This window comes from Hemitrygon akajei, chromosome 1 (assembly GCF_048418815.1).
Source record: "Hemitrygon akajei chromosome 1, sHemAka1.3, whole genome shotgun sequence".
Lineage (NCBI taxonomy): Eukaryota > Metazoa > Chordata > Chondrichthyes > Myliobatiformes > Dasyatidae > Hemitrygon > Hemitrygon akajei.
Genome location: NC_133124.1, coordinates 200,689,384 through 200,711,627, shown reverse-complemented (window position 1 = coordinate 200,711,627; position 22,244 = coordinate 200,689,384). Strand labels below are relative to the sequence as shown.

General features: G+C 43.9%; 1 protein-coding gene across 1 annotated transcript in view; it reads left to right on the top strand.

The window, feature by feature from the left end:
• LOC140734564 (zinc metalloproteinase-disintegrin-like NaMP) overlaps positions 1-22,244 on the top strand; it is a 95,102-nt gene that overhangs the window by 15,788 nt on the left and 57,070 nt on the right. Inside the window, exons 5-9 of the mRNA XM_073058721.1 lie at positions 5,458-5,534; positions 8,162-8,345; positions 9,319-9,381; positions 14,307-14,375; positions 17,488-17,657. Coding sequence (XP_072914822.1) covers positions 5,458-5,534; positions 8,162-8,345; positions 9,319-9,381; positions 14,307-14,375; positions 17,488-17,657 — 563 coding nt within the window. The remainder of the gene's footprint in view (positions 1-5,457; positions 5,535-8,161; positions 8,346-9,318; positions 9,382-14,306; positions 14,376-17,487; positions 17,658-22,244) is intronic.

Below are 22,244 nucleotides of genomic sequence, written 5' to 3'. Positions count from 1 at the left end.
CAGTATGTGCGGTTGGGAGACTGTAGGTCTGACACGGTGGTCAGCAGCACAGGGGCGCCGCAGGGAACCGTACTCTCTCCGGTCCTGTTCACCCTGTACACATCAGACTTCCAATATAACTCAGAGTCCTGCCATGTGCAGAAGTTCGCTGATGACATGGCCATAGTGGGGTGTGTCAGGAATGGACAGGAGGAGGAGTATAGGAAACTGATACAGGACTTTGTGATATGGTGCAACTCAAACTACCTGCGTCTCAATATCACCAAGACCAAGGAGATGGTGGTGGACTTTAGGAGGTCTAGGCCTCATATGGAGCCAGTGATCATTAATGGAGAACGTGTGGAGCAGGTTAAGACCTACAAGTATCTGGGAGTACAGTTAGACGAGAAGCTTGACTGGACTGCCAACACAGATGCCTTGTGCAGGAAGGCACAGAGTCGAATGTACTTCCTAAGAAGGTTGGCGTCATTCAATGTCTGTAGTGAGATGCTGAAGATGTTCTATAGGTCAGTTGTGGAGAGCGCCCTCTTCTTTGTGGTGGCGTGTTGGGGAGGAAGCATTAAGAAGAGGGACGCCTCACGTCTTAATAAGCTGGTAAGGAAGGCGGGCTCTGTCGTGGGCAAAGGACTGGAGAGTTTAACATCGGTAGCTGAGCGAAGGGCGCTGAGTAGGCTACGGTCAATTATGGATAACTCTGAACATCCTCTACATAGCACCATCCAGAGACAGAGAAGCAGTTTCAGTGACAGGTTACTATCAATGCAATGCTCCTCAGACAGGATGAAGTGGTCAATACTCCCCAATGCCATTAGGCTTTACAATTCTACCTCCAGGACTTAAGAACTTTTTAAAAGCTATTAATGCTTTTTGAGACGGTGATTTAGATGCATATCATATTTTTTTTACTGAGTTAAGTATTGTATGTAATTAGTTTTGCTACAGCAAGTGTATGGGACATTGGAAAAAAGTTGAATTTCCCCATGGGGATGAATAAAGTATCTATCTATCTATCTATCTATCTATCTATCTATCTATCTATCTATCTATCTATCTATCTGAAATGCAAACCGTACACTCCTTGAGCTTGATCACCATTCAATGACTGACATGATCACTAGGCAGGCCATGTGATCTTTGATTCTAAAAGCGAGCTGAGGCTTGAATATGCTTATTGACCAGGCGAGGGGAGCAGAGCAGCTGGTGGGAAGGCTGGAGAACGGGGTTGAAAGAATAATGAATCGAATGGCAGATTAGACTCGATGGGCCAGATTACCTCATTCTGCCCCTGTGTTGTCTGATCTTCAGCAGAGCTGCGACTTCACACCTCCAGCTGCTTGGAGACGTCGTTCTGACGTCTGGTGCTGTGTGGGGTTTGCATGCTCTTCCTGTGAATCAGAATCACCGGCACACATCATCAAATCCGTTAACTTTGCGGCAGCAACACAACGCGATACTGGATAAATATTAAAAAAAACGGAATTACAATAAGTATGTATGTGTGTGTAATTCAGTTTTTTTTCTATATTTATCCAGTATTGCATTGCTTATTGCATATCTTAGTTAAATACGTAGTGCAAAAACAGAAATAAAAAGTAGGGAGGAGGTGTTCATGGGCTCAGTGTCATTTAGAAATCAATGGCAGACAGGAACCTACTGTTCCAGAATCGTTGAGTGTGCACCTTCGGGCTTCTGTACCTCCCTCCTGATGAGAACATTGGGAAGAGAGTTGTTCTTTCACATCCCAAAGAAGAGAACAATGTTGGCAAATGCACAGTCACGCACTTTGATAGTAGAAATAAACGTGCAGGCTATTTTCTAAACAGGGAAAAAATTCAAGACGCTGAGATGCAGAGATACTTGGGAGTCCTTGTGCAGAACACCCTGAAGGTTAACTTGCAGGTTGAGTTGGTGGTGAGGAAGGCAAATCCCATGTTAGCATTCATTTTGAGGTCTAGAATACAAGAACAGGGATGTGATGCTGAGGCTTTATAAGGCGCTGATGAGGCCTCACCTTGAGTATTGTGAACAGTTTTGGGCCCCTCATCTTAGAAAAAATGTGCTGCCTTTGGAGAAGGTCCAGAGGAGGTTCACAAGGATGATTCCAGGAATGAAAGGGTTATCATATGAGAAACGTTTGATGGTTCTGGGTCTGTACTTGCTGGAATTCAAAAAGATGAGGGAGGATCTCATTGAAACCTTTTGAATGCTGAAAGGTCAAGACACAGTAGATGTGGAAACGATGTTTCCCATGGTGGGGGAGTCTAGGACAAGAGGGCACAGCCTCGGGATAGAGGGGAACCCTTTCAAAACAGAGATGCAGAGAAATTTCTTTAGCCAAAAGGTGGTGAATTTGTAGAATTTGTTTACACATGCAGCTGTGGAGGCCAGGTCATTGGGTATATGTGAGGCAGAGATTGATAGGTTCTTGATTAGACATGGTGTCAGAGGTTACGGGGAGAAGGCCGGGGACTGGGGTTGGGGAGGAGGTCCAAAAAAAGGATCAACCATGATTGAAAGGCAGAACAGAATCGATGGGCCAGATGGCCTAATTCTTCTCCTATGTCTTATGGTCTTATGAACTTAAGAGGGCATGTCCTGGGTGGTGGGGACATGCTTAATGATTGATGCTGCCTTTCTGAGATGTCTTGGATTCTACGAAGGCTAGTACCTATGATGGAGCTGACTAACTTTGCAACTTTCTGCAACTTACTTTGATCTCAAGCAGTTGCCCCCCCCACCCCACCGCCCCACCTCCATACCAGACAGTGAGCGGTCCCTGAGGCATGTCTGTAGTTTTCGAGTATTTTTGGAGACAAACCAAATCTCCCCAAACTCCTAATCAAATATAGCCACGGTCTTTCCTTTTTGTAGCTGCATCAATAGGTTGTGCCTAGGTTAGGTTCTCAGGGATAACAGCACCCAGGAACCTGAATTTGCTCACTCTCTCCACTTCTGATCCCTCTATGAGAATGTGTGGGTTTCCTCCGCTCTGGATTCCTCTTCCAACACCCCGAAGATGTGCGGTGAATTGGGCACTGTATATTGTCCCTAGTGTGTCAGTGAGTGGCAGGGAAGTTGATGGAGAAAATAAGTTTCAGAGATAAAGAGAAATAAGAGAAAGATTGGAACTGATGCAATTATTATGCAGCAGCAAGCAGGGGATTGATGGGCTGAAAAGCCTCCTTCAGCATCAGAATCAGGTTTATTATCACCGACAAACATCATGAGATTTGTTGTTTTGTGGCAGCAATACAGTGCAGTACATTAAAATATACTAATAGTTGTAATATGAATTATTAAAAATAAATAGATAGTACAAAAAGAGCAATTCATGGTGGTGGAGAGGAAGAAGCTGTTCCTACAATATTGAGAGTGTGTCTTCTTGTTGACAGTGGGAGGGTAGAAGGGTACAACTGCCACCTCTTGCCCCAGGCTGTACTGGTGTTGATTTTAGAGGCCCCATTCCCATCTGGTTTACAGACCATTAGATGGTGCACTTGAGAGCCTACAGAACATGTGCGCTGATTAGCCCCGGGGCAAGAATAGTTATAGAGTCAATTATCTACTTTAAAGCAGGTTTCTTCAGCAGGTTGCAACATGTCTTGGAATGCACCATCAGCAGCAGAGACAATCACAGCCCGTCTGTAAACAAAATGTTCCAAGTGCTGGTGATGTCTGTCATTCCAATCACCTTGTCTTAATTAAGACTATTCATGCTCATTTAACCCTCTGTAAGTATTAGTCCAGCCCCTGCATCTGTACACCAAGGAAATTCTTAGGAAGAAAGGATGTGTTGCAACCGTGCTTCACAGTAAACACTGGTGATATTACAGATGTTCTGATGATTCAGGCAGTGTAACACGTGGCCAGCGAGCATTCCTGTGGTCAGTGTCTGGAATCACTTGAGAGCAGGATCAGACCCACCGTGTGGCAGCAGCCTTATCTGCTGTGTTCTAAGTGGTCACTGACAATCCCAGGCTACCTTTCCCACCACAATGCAATGTTTCTCAGAGTGGGGTGCATTCACTTAGATTCTTAACTACAAGCTTGTCATGGAGTCACAGAGGCAGCCCAGAAAGCAGGTTCTTGAGTCCATTCCGACTATCAGCCACTCATTTTCACACTAACCCTTTGCTAGCCTATTTCATTCTCCCCACATTGATTCTTCCCCCCCCCCCCCAGATTCTCCCACTCATCCACCCGGTAGTGTCAAAGTAACCTATCAACTTGCAAGTCTTTGAGATGTGGGGGGGGGGGGGGGGGGAAACTGGAGCACCAGAGGAGACCTATGTGATTAGAGGGAGAGCGTGCAAACTCTACTGGGCAACACACACAAAAAGCAGGAGGAACTCAGCAGGCTAGGCAGCGTCTATGGGAAAGAGTACAGTCGACGTTTCAGGCAGAGGCCCTTCATCAGGACTGTGCACTCTCGTCCATAGACGCTGCCTGGCCTGCTGAGTTCCTCCAGCATTTTGTATACGTTGCTTTGATTTCCAGCATCCACAGATCTCCTCGTGCTGGAAACGCTATGGAGGTCAGGTTGGTGAAGCTGAGGGGCAGTAGATCTCCCCGCTGGGTCACATTATCAGCATTCCCAGAAAGCTGATGCACTCTACATCAATGCTGCATTTTATGTTCTGTAACGTTAAAACATTAATCTAATTCAAAGGAAGACACAGGAGTCCCAAATGTGAATGTAACTTCTCCTCTGCCACCCAGTTCCTAAAGGAACAATGAATACAAGAACACTAACTCCCTGTTTTATATTATTTCTGCTTTGCACTATTTTTAATCAACTATTTGATATACTTGTATGTACTTACTGTAATTGATTTACTTATTTTTGTTTCTTTCTATATTATCATGTATTGCATTGTACTGCAGCAACTAAGATAACAAATTTCATGGCACATGCTGGTGATATTAAACCTGACTCCGATGTCACTTTGAGATTACTTCAAGCAAGGCACGCCATATAATGTGATGACGTATGCAATTTGCGTATTTATGTATATAACCTGTAATAAATTATTTAAATGAACAAGAATGCTGAATCAACCAATATAAAAGATTACTCCAATATCACATTCACAACACTGTATATAGACTGCTGCAACTATAGACCATGTAGCAGAGAGCCTGGGCACTGTGAGCTCCAACAATCAACTGTAAAGCAAGCGATCAGATCGCCTGTCTTAATCATTGGGTTAAGGATTAGTATTCCGCAGAACCCTGGAGGAAATCCCCTGCTCTTCTATCCTGATCTATGTCTGGGAAATGGAGACCGATCCAGACTTCATCTAGCTCAGGCCTGGTCAGCTGAGACAAAAAAACACATTGTCTCTGTTAAACCACTTGCTCTGTCAAGCTCCTTGTCATCAAACTCTTTTTGAAACGAATGCCACTATGTGAAATGATTTGCTAACTATCCCATGCCTATTCCTCTGCCACATTTAGGATCATTGCTATTACCATGGTTACATAAAGGGGGACAACGACTCCACGGCCAGCTTCAGCACTTGTGATGGACTCAGGTAAGGTAACCTCCTTCTGCCCAGGTCTCGTCAGTACTGATGAAGCCATTCAGAGAGTCATGGAGACAATGGCATGAAAACAGGCCCTTCGGCCCTTTGAGACCATGCTGGGCAACAGCCTCCTATTCTCACTCATCCTTCATTTTTATTCTCCTCACGTTCTCATTAATTCCTCAACGATTCTATCACTCTCCTGCATGCTCGAGTAGCCAATTAACTTACCGGCCCATTCATTGACTCTATGGGATCGCCTTTGGGATGTGAAAGAGAACTGGAGCACATGTGGGAAACCCACACAGTTACAGAGTGAACAAGCTAATGCTACACTGACAGCACTGGAGGTTTGGATTTGAACAGGGAACTCTGCCGCCGTGTGGCACTGGATCTGCTGTCTACGCCCCTAACTTTTAACAAGCAATGCATCATGGTTGATGGGACTAGGCAAAATAACAGCTTGACATGAACTAGATGGATCAGAGGGCCTGTCCTGTGAAGGAGTCCTTAATTTGTTGGTTTAAACAGCCCAAAAGACCTTAAGGCATAGGAGCAGTTTTAGTCCATTCGGCCCATCGAGTCTGCACCACTATTCCATCATGGCTGCTTTATTATCCCAGTCAACCCCATTCTCCTACCTTCTCCCCGAACTAATCAAGACCCTATCAGCCTCTGCCTCAAATATATCCAATGACCTAGCCTGCACAGCTGTCTATGGCAACAAATTCCACAGATTCTCCATCCTCTGGCTAAAGAAATTCCTCCTCAACTCTGTTCTAAATGGACGTCCCTCTATTCTGAGGCAGCGCCCTCCCACTATAGAAAACATCCTCTCTATACCTTGGCCTTTTAATATTGGATAGATTTCAATTATATCCCCTCTCATTTTTCACTCCAGTGAGCACAGGCTCAGAGCCATCAAACGCTCCTTATACATTAACCTTTCATTCCTGCAGTCATTCTCGTGAACCCCCTCTGGAGCCTTTCCAATGCCATTACATCTTGTCTTACTTAGATAAGGGGCCCAAAGCTACTTACAGTACTCCAAGTGCGGACTGACCAATGCCTTATAAAGACATTACATTCTTGCTGTCTTATTCTAGTCCTCTCGAAATTAATGATAGCATTGCATTTGCCTTCCTCACCACCAGCTCAACCTGAAAGTTAGCCTTTAGGCAATCCTGTGCAAGAACTTCCAAGTCCCATTGCACCTCTGATTTCTTTTTCTTTTTCAATATTTTTATTGATTTCTTACAAAAAAAGAATACACAGGAGGATATATATCATATATCAATTACAATATATTCGAATCACACTTATAGTCTCATTACCCCATATTCATGTAAATTAAATTGAATTGTAATATTGAAAAGTAATAATTTTGTTATACAAAAAGAATCTAAACCCACTACCAAGGAAAGCTGTTTGGTAAAGAAAGAAAAAAGGAAAAAATATTCTTGTCATATAGTAAGACATATTATTAGTCAACATCTGTACTTGATAGCAAGTCAAAGATTTTGAAAATAATTCAAAAAAGGTTCCCACAATGTTAGAAAGTCTTGTCTTGATTCAGAAATTGAACAACGAATCTTCTCTAAATTTAAGCATGACATAACATCGCTTAGCCATTGAGCATGAGTAGGCGGAGCAACATCCTTCCACCTAAGCAACATTGCCCTCCTAGCTATAAGAGAAATCAAAGCCAAAATGTGCAAATCTGGTGTCCCCAAGATAATATCTTTTTCTCCAACAATACCGAATAAGGCAGTCAAAGTGTTTGGTTTAAAATTTACTTTAAAAAGTACAGAAAAAGTTTGAAATACTTCCTTCCAGTATTTTTCAAGGCTCGGGCATGTCCAGAACATATGAATTAATGATGCCTCTCCAGTGATTTCTGAATATTGCAGACTACACTTTTATTCCTTCTACCCAAGTGCATGACCATATACTTCCTTACACTATAAATTCCATCTGCCACTTCTTTGCCCATTCTTCTAATCTGTCTAAGTCCTTCTGCAGCCTCTCTGCTTCCTCAACCTATCTTCATATTGTCCACAAACTTGGACACAAAGCCATCAATTCCAAGTAAGATAAAAAGAAACAGTATCAACACTGTCCCCTCTGGAATGCTACCAGTAACTGGCAGCCAACCAGAAGAGGCCCCCTTTATCCCACTCTTTGCCTCTTGCCAGTCAGCCAATCTTCTATTCATGCTAGCATCTTTCCTGTAATACTATGAGCTGTTGGCTTGTTCAGCAACCTCGTGTGCAACTCCTTGTCAAAGTCCTTCAGAAAATCCAAGTAAACAACATCTACTGATTCTCCTTTGTCTATGCCATGTTATTTCCTCAAAGAGGTCCAACAGATTGTAAGGCAAGATGGAAACCATGCTGATTTTGGTCTATGTTATTTATTTGTTTATTCAGTGATTTAGCAAGGAGTAGGGTCTTTCAGCCCTTCGAGCAGCACTGCCCCAGCAACCTCTAACATCCCTGATTTAACCCAAACCTGATAAAAAAAAACAGGACAATTTGCAATAATATTGCTGCTTTTGGCTTGGGCTTTCTTATTTGCTTAAGGTTCTGACCATAACTGGAAAGTCCAACATTCTCTTTCGGTCTTTCTTTCTTTAGTGGTTATATCCGCACTGATGGCCAACGATATCTAATAGAACCTCTAAAGGAATCAGTCAGCAATGAGCACGCACTTTATAGATATGAGGAGCTCGTGCTGCCACTGAAGACTTGTGGTGTGGAGAACACTTCGTGGGACAGTCCGGAGCCAAAGGTGGAAGAGACCTTTAATTCTCCAAGTGAGGTACGTTAAACCAAGTCTGTGCTTAATCAGCCACAGTAATGGGCATTAACTTATGGAAAGCAAGGTGAATTCCCCAGCCCCTTGATTAGATTCCATTCTGCAATGATAATAGAAAAAACAGGTAGGATGGCATCTGCGGATAGTAAGTGGAGGGTGCCTGGGGGAGACAATGGAAGCAAATACAATAAAGATGTTTAAAGGATTCTTAGATGGTCACATTAATAAGACATAGGAGCAAAATGTGCAAGCGATGGAGGGAGCTGGACATTGTGCAGGCTGAAGGGATTTGCTCAGTTCAATGTTTCATGAATTCAGCACAGGGTCTGTGCCTGTGATGGACCGTTCTATGTCCCAGCATGGATAACTCACCTCAATGCTGAACTGATGACTGAACGCAACCTAGCGATTCATTTTCAAGGACTGTACAACTTATGCTCTCCGTGTTATTTACTTATTAACTATCTGTTTGTTTACTTATTTACCTATTTACTTATTTACTATTTGTTCTTTTTGAGCTTGCACCATTTGTCTTCTTTCAGACATTTGTTTTGTGTGCACGGTCTGTGTGCAGTTTTTCATGGATTCTATTATATTTCTTATTCTACTGTAAATGTCTGCAAGAAAGTGAATCTCAGGATAGTTTATAGTGACATAGACGTACTTTGATAATAAACTTACTTTGAACTTTGAATGTCGGATGTCCTATTTTTCTCTCCGCAGGTTCTGTCAGACCTGTTGAGTGTTTCCTGTTCTTATTTCAGAATTCCGGCGTTTGGATTTTTTTTTAATCTTCATTTACAGTCGGCATTGTGCCTGTCAGATGCCTGTATGTTCTTGCAGCAATTTGTTCACATCAGTGTTGATCTACAGTCTCGGATTATTTGTTTGCACATTTGTTGGTTAACAGTGGGAACAATGTCAACCATGAGAACCACCAGGGTCATGCCGTACTTACTGTACCTTTCTATTTCAGAGGAACACGTTCCTGAAAGCAAAGAAATACATCGAAGTGTACGTGGTGGTAGATCACTCAGAGGTGAGAGGAGTTCCTGCTGAACCGGCTGGTCAAAGCTATTAATGGCACTGTTGATGGGGCTTCTCAGTTCGGTCTAGTTTAGGGTGGTTTGTTGACCACACACAGTCCAATATTTAAATACAATACATACTTGCTATTTTGAGTACACAGTATTAGTCCATGTAGAAAAGAACAATTTGTATTTTACATCTTAAACTTACTTACTGCCCGTCCTCCATCTCTGTCTGAAGAGAATTGAATTGAATTGACATACATGAGGAGTAAAAATCTTTACGTTACCTCTCCATCTGAATGTGCAATGTGCAAATTATAGTAATCAATTATAGTAAGCAATAAATAGTATGTATGGTAAGATGTACAACAGAACAGTCAATATAGCTTAGAAATACAATTGTGTCAGTGTGAGTTAGTCAGCCTGATGGCCTGGTGGAAGAAGCAGTCCCGGAGCCTGTTGGTCCTGGCTTTTATGCTGCAGTACCGTTTCTCAGATGATAGCGGCTGGAACAGTTTGTGGTTGGGGTGACACAGGTCCCCAATGATCCTTCGGGCTGTTTCATGCACCTGTCACTGTAAATGTCCTGAATAGTGGGAAGTTCACATCTATAGATGTGCTGGGCTGTCTGCACCACTCTCTGCAGATCCCTGCGATTGAGGGGAGTTCAGTTTCCACACCAGGCAGTGACACAGCCAGTCAGGATGCTCTCAATTCTGCCCCTGTAGAAAGTCCTTAGGATTTGGGTATACATGCCAAACTTCTTCAACCGTCTGAGGTGAGGGAGGTGCTGTGTGCTTTTCTCACCACCCAGCTGGTATATACATACCAAGTGAGATCCTCGGTGATGTGTATACCGAGGAACTTGAAGCTATTCACCCTCTCAGCCCAAGATCCACTGATGTCAATAGGGGTGAACCTGTCTCTGTTCCTCCTGTAGTCCACATTGCTGTTTCTGTATCAATTATTTTTTCACCAGTCAGGATTGTTAGTCCCCGAGCTGAACCCCTGAACCTGGAGGACCGGTGGCCCACTCTTAGTCTGGCCTCTACCCTTTGACCTGTTTGGCATGGGTGACCCTACCAAGAGCCAAAGCATAAAGCCCTGACTCCAGCCAACGTAGCTCTCTGGGGCATTGAGGCATGCAAGCCTCCAAACCCTATAACAAGGGTTTGGTCCTCTTGGAGGATTGTTTTTCACATGATTTCTTTTGTATTTATATTTATTGCTTTTGTTTTTTTAAATGGTATTCTTTATGCTTATTGTGTTTTTATTATGCTGCATCGGATCTGGAGAAACAAATATTTTGTTCTCCTTTACACTCAAGAACTAAACAATCTTGAGTCTTGCATCTTGAAGTATTCCTGCATACTTCTTACCGCCCTGCTGAAAATTCCACAGAAATATCTTTTGGAAGTGTTGGCATTTATGTATTGAGGTGCTCCTCTTTTTCTCTGTTAATCCTTTGCAATGTTTGCTGCCACACTCAAATTCACATTTTCTTCCTCCCCAAGAAAGGGAGAATTGCACCCCTGTTCTCCCAATAATCACTGGGTTTCCTCTGGATGCCCCAGTTCCACACCCCCAAAAGCATCCCAAATAGGCATGAGCTGTTGTGTTAACTGGCCACTGTAAACTGCACTGAGTAGGTAGATGGTGAAAGGGCCGGGGAGGGTGGGAATTAACATGTCACCTACTACCTTCTATTTATTCTTCCCCTAACCCCACCTTCTTACTCTGAATGCTCAGTTTTCTCTCCTGTCCTGCTGAAGGGTCTCAGCCCAAAACGTCAACAGTTTACTCTTTTCCATAGATGCTGCCTGGCCTGCTGAGTTCCTCCAGTATTTTGTCTGTGTTGCTTGGATTTCCAGCATCTGCAGATTTTCTCTTGTTTGTGATTAGACATGCACCTACATTGCCAGTGCATAGAATGTGATGGGGTTAATGGCATGGATGTAGTGTTGTATGCCTCTATGAAAAGACCATAAGACCACGGGGCATAGGAGCAGAATTAGGTCATTCGGCCCATTGAGTCTGCATCACCATTTCATCATGACTGATCCATTTCCTGTCCCATTTTCCCATCTTCTCCTAGTAACCTTTCATGCCCCGACTAATCAAGAACCTATCAACCTCCGCCTTAAGTACATCTGATGACCTGGCCACCCCAGCTGCCTGTAGCAATGAATTCCACAGATTCACCACCCTCCGGCTAAAGAAGTTCCTCCTCATCTCCATTTTTAATAGATTCTGGATAGGACAATAGAAAAGATCATCTCTATATCCACTCTATCAAGGCCTTTCAACATACGATAGGTTTCAATGAAATCCCTCTCATTCTTCTAAACTCCAGCAAGTAAAGGCCCAGAGCCTTCAAACACTTTTGATATGACAAGCCTGCCTATCCAGGAATCATTCTCAAGAACATCCTCTGAACCTTCTCCATCGTCCGCATATCCTTTCTTAAATAAGGTGTCCAAAACTGCCTATGTGAGGCCTCTCCAGTGCCTGATAAAGCCTTGGCATTACGTCCTTGTTTTTATATTCAAGCTATCACAATATGAATGCTAACATTGCATTTGCCTTTCTTACCACCAACTCAACCTACAAATGAACCTTTAGAAAATCCTGTATGAGGAATCCCAAGTCCCTTTGGACTTTGGATTTTAGAATTTTCTCCTTGATTAGAAAATAGTCTATACTTTTATTCCTTCTACCAAAGTGCATGACCATACACTTCCCAAAAATGCATCTGCTTGCCACTTCTTTGCCCATTCTCCTAATCTGTTAAAGTCCTTTTGAAGGCTCCCTTCTTCCTCAACACTACCTGCCCATCCATCTCTCTTCTTATCATCTGCATACTTGGCCACAAAACCATCAATTCTGTCATCCAAATCATTGACATACAACGTAAAAAGAAGTGATCCCAACACCAACTCCTGCTGAACACCACTAGTCACCGGCAGCCAATCAGAAATGGCTCCCTTTATTCCCTCATGTTAATATCTTTCCTGTAATACCACGGGCTCTTATCTTGCTAAGAAACTTCATGTTTGGACCCTTCTGAAAATTCAAGTACACAACATCCATCGATTCTTCCTTGTCTATCCTACTTGTTATTTTCTCAAAGAATTCTAACAGATTTGTCAGGCAAGATTTTCCATTAAAAAAACCATGCTGATTTTGGCCTATTTCATCATGTGCTTCCACTTACCCTGAGACCTCATCCTCTACAATCGACTCCAAAATTGTCCCACCCATTGAAGTTAGGCTAACTGGCCTATAATTTCCTTTCTTCTGCCTCCTTCCATTCAAGAAAAGTAGAGTGACATTTGCAATTTTCCATACCTGCAGAACTATGCCAGAGTCTAGCGATTCTTGAAAGATCATTACTAATACCTCCACAAGCTCTTCAACTACCTCTTTCAGAACCCTGGGTGTAGTCCATCGTTCGAAAGGTGGTGTGTGCTTTCACATTGACCAGGCCCAGCGCATGAGTGACAGAGTTGTTCACGATGAGCTCCAACTTGTGCACATTTGACTGTTTAATTAGAATGAGCCCTTTTCTTTTTGTTATTCTTTACTGACTCCTCAGTTAAGATTCATAAATATAATTCCTTTAACCATATGCAGTGCACTGTCTGTTATTTCGTGGCATTAATTTGTAACAGGTTTGGGATGGGATCAAGCGCACTTCAATATCACAAGTTTGGCAGGGCCAGAGGTTGCCTTCCCTAGACTTAAGCAGCCAAGGAAACGAAGGTGGTTTCATTTGCTTTTATGTTGACTTTGAATCCTTTGTTAGCCATGATTATGTGATCTTGCTTTTAGAATACTTCTTCTTTGGAATTGTCCAGCCTGTGCCTTCCTAATTGCTCCCAGGAACTCCAGCCATTGCTGCTCTGCCATCATCCCTGCTAGTGTCCCCTTCAAATCAACTTTGGCCAGCTCCTCTCTCGTGCCTTTGCAATTCCCTTTACTCCACTCTTATACTGATACATCTGACTTTAGCTTCTCCCTCTCAAATTGCAGGTGAATTCTGTCATATTATGATCACTGCCTCCTTTACCTTAAGCTCTCTAATAATGCCATGACTTTGAAATTGGTGGTGGAATGGGTTTGGTGAATTGTCTGAGAGCCAACAATGAGAGCCAATTCAATGGGCTGAAAGGCTTTGTTCTACTCCTTAAGGAAACATGAGAAGTATACCTTTAGGGATGTTAATTGATTAATCAAGTTAATTAATACTACAAAGGCTGAACTTGAAGTGCAGTTGCAGAATTGTTCAAATGAAGCAAACCCAATTGTGTTCAGCAAGCCCCCACACTCACTTATCATGCAATAACCAGATTGCCTCGAGTAGTGCTGCAGATTGTAGAGCTGTCTCACTGCTCCAGTGACCCAGTTCAATCCCAAACTCAGATGCTGCCGGTGTAGAGATTGCACGATCTCCCTGTGACCACATAAGTTTCCCCCATATCCTCATAAAGTGCATGTTGGTGGGTTAATTTGGTGCTGCTAATCACCCCTTTGTATAGGTTGGTGACAGGAAAGCTGAGTGGATCGGTGAGTTAATGAGAGTGTGAGAGGTGAGAGAGAGAAAGAGAGAGGGAGAGTGAGAGGGGTAGATAGATAGAGAACAAGGGATGGAATGTGACTGTTCAGAGAGCTGGCACAAGACCAATGCCACAAGAACCTCTGATATAACCGAAGCGTATTGTCTGGGGATAATTGACAGGTACTGTTTGTAAGATGATAGTTGAGCTAGCATCATAAGATCTTTGGACAAACCTCTGCTTCATATGTCACATGAAAGGAAATGCAAACTTCCACTTCAGTGGACGCAGAGACGACAGTCTGTATCTTCAACTGTTTGCTTTAGGTAATCTTGAAGGACTAAAGACTAATAACTCCTCTTCTTTCTATTTCACAGTTCCAGAAGCTTGGTTCCATTACAGCAGTGAGGGAAAGAGTGTTTGAGGCAATCAATCACATCAACCTGGTTGGTAACTCTTTAAACTCTAGCTTCTGTGAAAATGTCCCTGTTAACTGGTTGGGCAGGAACACTTTGAACTACACAGGGCTCTCTTGCACCACTTCATTCGCTATTTTTATCCCCTTTCTACATCGTGTTTGTTATCTTTTCTTCATTCTTATGGGATTTCAGGAATAAAACAACATATCTAATTGTGATTGCTATGTCCAATTGGTTCATTTGGAAGCTATGTCATCTCTAACCATAGTTTTATCCTGGTGACCTCTCCGCTAAACAGCTGTTCCCATGTTACTCACCCCTTCCATCTGAGACCAGGCAATGGCAATCATGGAACTTTTTTGTTGCTTATTGATGCTATATTTTGAATATTAATAAGAGGAGATGTCATATAGACAGTACTAGCAGTCAAGATTAAGAATATCTTTTGTTGTGATAATGGAAACACAGCACTGGATTTGCACACAGTATTTCCCACAATGCCTTCATAGAAATCTGTTTCCTGAATAATGTTGGTGGGGGATAATTCTTGTCACAAGATAACCCCACTTCTTTCAGATTTTTCTTTTGAAATCCAGCTGAGAGAGAACATTGTCAATGCCTCACAGCTGAAGGACTGGCACCTCTTAGTGCAGCGTTCCATTAGCTTTACCCTGAGACTGTAAGCCCAGGTGTTGAACTCAGGTCTCTGGAGTGGGACATGAGATGGGAGTGCAGTTATCTGAGCCACTGAGTATAATCTGCAAGGATAGAATCGTAGTCATAGAGCACCACAAAGACCCCTTGGTCCTTCCAATTCATGCCAAACTATTATTCTGCCTAGTCCCATCAACCCACGTTCAAACCATACCCCTCCCATCTATGTACCTGTCCAAACTTCTCTTCATTACTGCAAACAAACCTGCATCCACTCCACGTAGTGTCTTTGCCCTGATATTTACCCAGAGCATAAAAAACAGAAACAGAAGAGGCCACTCGGCCTCTCATATCCCTGCTCACTATAACAGACCTCAGCCTTACTTTCTTCCACTACAGTTATCATTGGTTCAAATCGTCACTTGTACTGAGATAGAGTGGATTCCATTCAGGCAGGTCACTCCACATGGACGTACAGAAGAGACATAACACAGAGTGCAGAATATAGTGTTACAGTTGCAGAGAAATGGTAGGGCAGGTAGGCAAATAACATGTAAGAGCCTCCACATGGTAGATTGGGCAATCAGGAGCTCACCGTCAATGTGTATTGAGGTCTTTTTTTAAAACTTTTTTTTATTGTTTTCAAATGTGTATTGAGGTCTATTCAAGTGTCTTTGAACAGTGGAATGGACACAGTCTTTGCACCTTCTGGTACACGAACTCAAAGTTTTGAATCTTCTGCCCAGTGGGAGAGAGAAGAAGAAGAGAGAATATCCAGAATACTAGAGATCCTTGATTATGCTGGCTGCTTACCCAAGGCCGTGGGAATTATAGATGGCGTCAGTAGAGTGGAAGCTGCTTTTAACCTACATCCTTGATTAACTTAATGTCCCGACTCAGCTTTGAAGATATCCAGCATCTCAGCATCCACAGTCCTCTTGGGTGGGGAATTCCAAAGGTTCACCACCTCCTTGGTGAAGGTGTTTCTTCTCACCTCATTGCTGAATGGCTGACTATTTATCTCCACAGTGTGCTCCTGATTCCTAAGCACTCCAGCCAGAGGGGACAGCACTATGTGCAGTTTTGCTCACCGACCTACAGAAAAGGTGTAAATAAGGTTGAAAACGGAGAAAATTTACGAGGGCGTCTCTGGGTCTGGAGGACCTGAGTTATATGGAAAGATTGAATAGGTTAGGATTTTATTCCTTGGAATGCTGCAGATTGAGAAGAGATTGACAGAGATATACAAAATCATGAGGGATACAGATAGGGTAAATGCAAGCAGGCTTTTTTCCACTGAAGTTCCGTGGGACTACAACCAGTGGTCATGGGTTAAGTGTGAAAGGTAAACAGTTGAAGGGGAGCATGAGGGGAAACTTCTTCATTCAGAGGGTCATGAGAGTGTGGAATGAGCTGCCAGAGCAAATGGTACGTGCAAGCCCAGTTTTAACATTTAAGGGAAGTTTGGATAGGTACACGGATGGCAGGGGTATGGAGGGCTGTGGTCCCAGTGCAGGTCAATGGGAGTAGGCAGATTAAGAACGTAGTTCAGTATGGACTGGACTGACTGGAGGGCCTGTTGTGCACTACTTTTCTATGACTCTATGACATCCACCCGTAAAGCACCATGAGATTACCGTGCATTTTGAGCAGCTCGCCGGTCACCTTTCGAAACCCCATCTGCTCATACACAATCCTGATGTTCAGCTTTAGAGAAGCCATTGACAAACTGTGCAGATGAATTCTGACCCAAACCAAAAGGTGAATGGACAGCTATGGCCCCGGGGCAGGTCAATGGGACTAGGCAGAATAATAGCTTGGCCCTATTAGATGGGCCAAAGGGCCTGTTTTTGCACTATTTAGTTTTCTATAACTATGACTCTATGACTAATTCACATGATCCCTTTGCCGGTTATTTTCTCACTGAAAGCCACTTCTTGCTGATGTAAACAGGAACTCTGGAAGCACTGAAATCTGTTTGGTGAATACACTCACTCTGCAAATGACTTTCAATTCTGAGAGACTATTGCTTCCCTTTACAATTTTTGACTGACAGAGTACCCATGGTTCAAACTGTCTACTTTAAAACTGATTACAGAACTTTCAAGCACCATTGCAGTTGGCACAGGACCTTAAAGCCACGTCTACTATGTAACGATGGGCACGCATCTAGTGTACATGGTATTGGCCGAGCACACTATCCTGTGCTCAGTGGTGTTGGGAGGACCCCTGGCAGCTGGTGCATGAGACATGGGGCAGGGTTGTACCATCTGGTGTACAGTGATGTTGAGAAGATCATGGACTTTAAATGTTATGCCATCCTTTCTCATCTAGAAATGGCAGAAATGCTCTAACGACGTCATCTTGTGTGACAGGATGAAGGAACTCACCACACCAGCTCGGGAGGGATTGGATATAAGAGAGGGTTACACTGTATCATAATGAACTGTAGAAAATACAGAAACTTGCATCTCTCTTTCCACAGTTGTACAGGCCACTTAACCTACACGTGGCTTTGATTGGCCTGGAAATCTGGTCCAAAGGAAATAAAATAATCGTTGAAACCGATCCCAACAAAACTCTGAACAACTTGTTGATGTGGCGTAAAACGAAGCTGCTATCAGTTAAGAAACACGACAACATCCAATTCATCACGTAAGTACTGGAGCAACCACAACAACAGCTTCCTTTCACTTGCTGTTTCGTTTCTATCTGCAAAAGACCCACATGATCACCACGGTCGGAAGAGAAATCAATATCAGTTCTGACTCTGGAAGCCAAATCCTTCGCCTTTTGTCCATTTAACATCCACGTAGACAAACACAGAGAACACGGGCGTGTGCATGTGCGCGTGCACGGCCTCGTATACACATACGCACATTCATGAAATCACTTGCTCAAACACCAAGTTGGAGTAGTGGAGGCTGAGGGAAGTTTGTGACATTATGAGGGACTTCAGTTCAGTTGACAACTGGCAACTTTGTCCCGGGGTTAAAATGTCAAATGTCAGAGGGCACATATTTAAGTTTAGAGAAGGAAAGTTTAAAGGAGATATGTGGAGCAAGTTATTTTTACACAGAGAATAGAGAGTGCCTGCAAACTGGTGCCAATACTGGTGGTAAAAGTAGATACAACAGAGGTCTTTCAGAAGATCTTAGGTAGGCACATGAACATGTAGAGAATGGAGGGATATGGGCCACGTGCATGCAGAAAAAAATAGCTTAATTCAGCATCACTATCTTAATTAATCAGGTACAAAAGCACAGGCCAAAGGGCCTGTTCCTGTGCTAAATTCTGTGTAGGATGCATGAACATACACCGAGTGTCAACTTTATTAGTTACCTGCTGCATCTGTTACAGTGGTCACTTAGTGTATATCTTTCTGTCTACTTCACACCCCTCCCCTCCTGGTTTCACCTATCACCTGCCATCTTGTACTACTTCCTTCCTCCACCTCACCATCTTGCTCTGACTTCTCATCTTTTTTTTTCCAGTACTGATGAAGGGTCTCGACCTGAAACATCGACTGTTGACACTTTTCCATAGATGCTGGCCTGGCCTGCTGAGTTCCTCCGGCAACTTGTGTGTGTTGCTTCGGCTTTCCAGCTTCTGCAGATTTTCTCCTGTTTGGGCCGTTGAGTGTCCATTGGCACTCTTCTGCTGCTGTAGCCCGTCCACTTGTAGGTTTGACGTGTTGTGCACTCAGAGATGCTCCTCTGCATACCGTTACAACATGCGGTTATTTGAGTTATTGTCACCTTCGTGTCAGCTTGAACCATTCTTGTCTGGCCATTCTCCTCTGACCTCTCTCATTAACAAGGTACTTTTTGCCCACAGAACTGCTGCTTACTGGCTGTTTTCTGTTTGCCGCACCATTCCCTGTAAACTCTAGAGTCCAAGTCAGAAACACGGGGTAGTGACTCAGTAACTGAACACAGAAGCAAACCAGCTAACACTCACAATTATGCTACACATCCACTTCCTCACACCACACATTTGTCTATAAGCTCACTACTCCTTCATCTGTCTACGTCACACACAAGGACAATAGCCTCAGGTCAAGGATTGCATTGGTGAGAAAAGTTAACTTCACTGTGGGACAGATCGTTTGAAGAGTTGTCACCAGCTGAGTACGATATATAAAGCATCAAGCCGGACAATTTAGACTACCGAGCCATGAGAAGCAGTGATCTGCAGGAACACCTTGCAATGGCTCAACCGTTCTGCATTAGTTACCCGGGAACAGGAGGAAAAATTATAGCATTTACTAAAAATAACACTCAACTGGGGAGAGATAATGTAAAGAATGGCTAATTATCACCACTAACTTCCTGAATAGGCCTTAAAATGTAGCATAAATAAGCTTCCTTCAAATCTGCATCCTGCCTTGATACCTCTCCTCACTCTCCAGCCCCCACCACCCACCATCTTCCTGCTGAGGTTTGAAACCGTACCATGGAAATTGGGATGTGTCAAGTTCAAGCTGTTATATCATTCGGGGACTTTGTTAAGAGAAACGTTAGACTCAGTCATGATAACCACAAACTATTGGGTTATCTTTAAGTGCACATCTGCTTTACTGACCTTCTTCAGGGAGGGAGGGAGTCCAGAAATGAGAGACTTGAAAGAGATAAGATCAATCATAGTGGACATTTAGTTGCAGAAATCATATTGGAAGCACTGGTGTTCAGTACAGACGTGAGAGAGAATGAACTGTCCAACGCTTGTTCACTGGCATTTAACCACGCATGATATTAGTAGCCTCATAGGTTTCGTCAGACTTCTAGTGTCCTCTCTTTTCCCCGCATATCCCAAAGATGCGTGAGTTGACCATTATAAATTGTGCACAGTCGCGGGGTGGGGGGGGGGGGGAAGTTGACAGGAGAATGGGATGAGTGTATGTGCATGCTTGATGAACAGCACAACCTTAATGAGCTGAAAGGCCTACTTCCAAGCTCTATGATTTTCTGACTCTAAAACGAGAATGAATACGTCAACCCTGCCCCTCCTACCCCCTCTGATCCCAGCTGTAACTACTGCCATGTTTTCTCCTGTCCCTCTGATCTTCGTCTCTCTGAGGCGGATGTTCTGTCCTCAGCAAGGGTCTTACCTCTGTCCCCTTTCACCCACACCTCAGTGAGTTCCACACCTGCTACAACCCTGAGTGCTTCTTCCATTGCCTCCGTATCTGAGACCACTTCTATGGCAAGAATTCTTCATCCCACACCGATGACCCCTTCTTCCATCTCCAACCCTTCTCCTCTTCTCGGACACCCGCTCTGGGTCTTTTCCTCTCTAACTGCCGACAAGACATCAATCGGCTCAACTTCAGCATTCCTCTCTCAAATATCTATCCTCACTCCCTCTGAGTGCACTGCAATCCACTCTCTCTGCACCAATCCCAATCAAACCTGCAGACAAGTGGGGTGGTGTTGCAGTGTGGCAGACTGATTTCTACCTTGTGAGGCCAGGTCGTGACTCTCAGACATCTCATTTTACCTACCCCTTGAAAAGTTCTCCACTCCAGATCATCAGAACATTGTCTCTGACACCATCGCTAACCTCATCAAGTCTGGAAACTCCCACTCTCTGCCACAAACTCATAATTCCCTTACCCCACACTGCTCATTTCTACCTCCTACCCAAGCTCCACAAAGCCCACGGTGTCTACCTGCTCCTGCCCTACTGAACTTGTGTCTGCATACCTTGACTCCATTCTATCCCATTTAATTCAGCCCCTTCTCATCTATATCCACAGCACTTCACATGTTCCCAATCTCCTCAACATCTTTCAATTCCATGGTCCTGACCATCTCAGTTTACCAGGGATTTCCAGTTCCTATACATTTCAGTCCCCCATCAAGAAGGCCGTAAAGCACTCCGCATTTTTCTCAACAGAAGACCCCACCAATTCCCCTCCTCCACCTTGCAGAACAGGTCCTCAACCGCAACAATTTCTCCTTTGGTTCCTCCCACTTTCTCCAGGCTCAAGGGATACCCATGGGCACCCGCATGGACCACAACTTTGCCCGCCGTTTTGTTAGTTACATAGAACATTCCGTGTTCCAAGCCTCTCATGGTAGTGTTCCGTGACTTTTCCTTGATACATTGATGACTTCATTGGTGCTGCTTCCTTCACCCATATTGAGATCGTCAATTTCATCAACTTTGCCTCCAACTTTCACCAAGCCCTTAAATTCACTTGGTCTATTTCTGACACCTCCCACTCCTTTCTCAATTTCTATGCCTCCATCTCTGGAGACAAACTGTCTACCAACACTTTTATAAACCTAGCGAATTCCATGGTTACCTCGACTATACCTCTTCTCGCCATGTCTCCTGTAAAATGCTATTCCCTTTTCTCAGTTCCTTTGTCTCTTCTGCATCTGTTCCTAGGATGAGGCTTTCTTTCCTTTCCAGGACATTAGAGATGTCCTCCTTCTTCAATGAACAGGATTTCCCTTCCTCCACCATTGTTGCTGCCCTCAACTGCATCTCCACCATTTCCTGGACATCCACGCTCACCCTATCTCCTTGCTGCCTTAACAGGGATAGAGTTCCTTCTGTTCTCACCTACCATCCCTTGAGCCTCTGCATCTGACATATCATTCTGTCATCTGTAATGGGATCCTACTACCACACACATCTTCCCCTCCACATCCCCCACCCATTTTCCACTTTCCACAGGGATCACTCTCTCCATGATTCCTTTGTCCAATCATCCCTCCCCACTCATCTGCCTCCTGGCACATATCCATGCAAGTGAGATAAATGCTACACCTGCCCATTTAGCTCCTCCCTTACCTCTATTCAGGGCCCCAAACGTCCTTCTGGGTAAGGCAACGTTTCACCTGCTAATTTGTTGGGATTATCTACTGCATCCGGTGCTACCGATGCAGCCTCCTCTACACTAATGAGACCCGATGTAAATTTGGGGACCGCTTTGTCAATCACCTCTGCTCCATCTGTCAAAAGCGGAGTTTCCCACTGGCCACACATTTTAATTCCTATCCCCATTCCTGTTCCGATATGTCGGTCCATGGTCTCCTCTTTTGCCAGGATGAGACCACTATCTTTGTAGCCTCCATCTTGATGGCATGAACATCGATTTCTCCTTCCCTTTTCTTCTATTCCCCATTCTGGCCTCTTATCTCTTCTCCTCACCTGCCTATCACCTCCCCCTGGTGCCTCTCCTTCTTCCCTTTCTCCCATGGTCCACTCTGCGCTCCTACCAAATTCCTT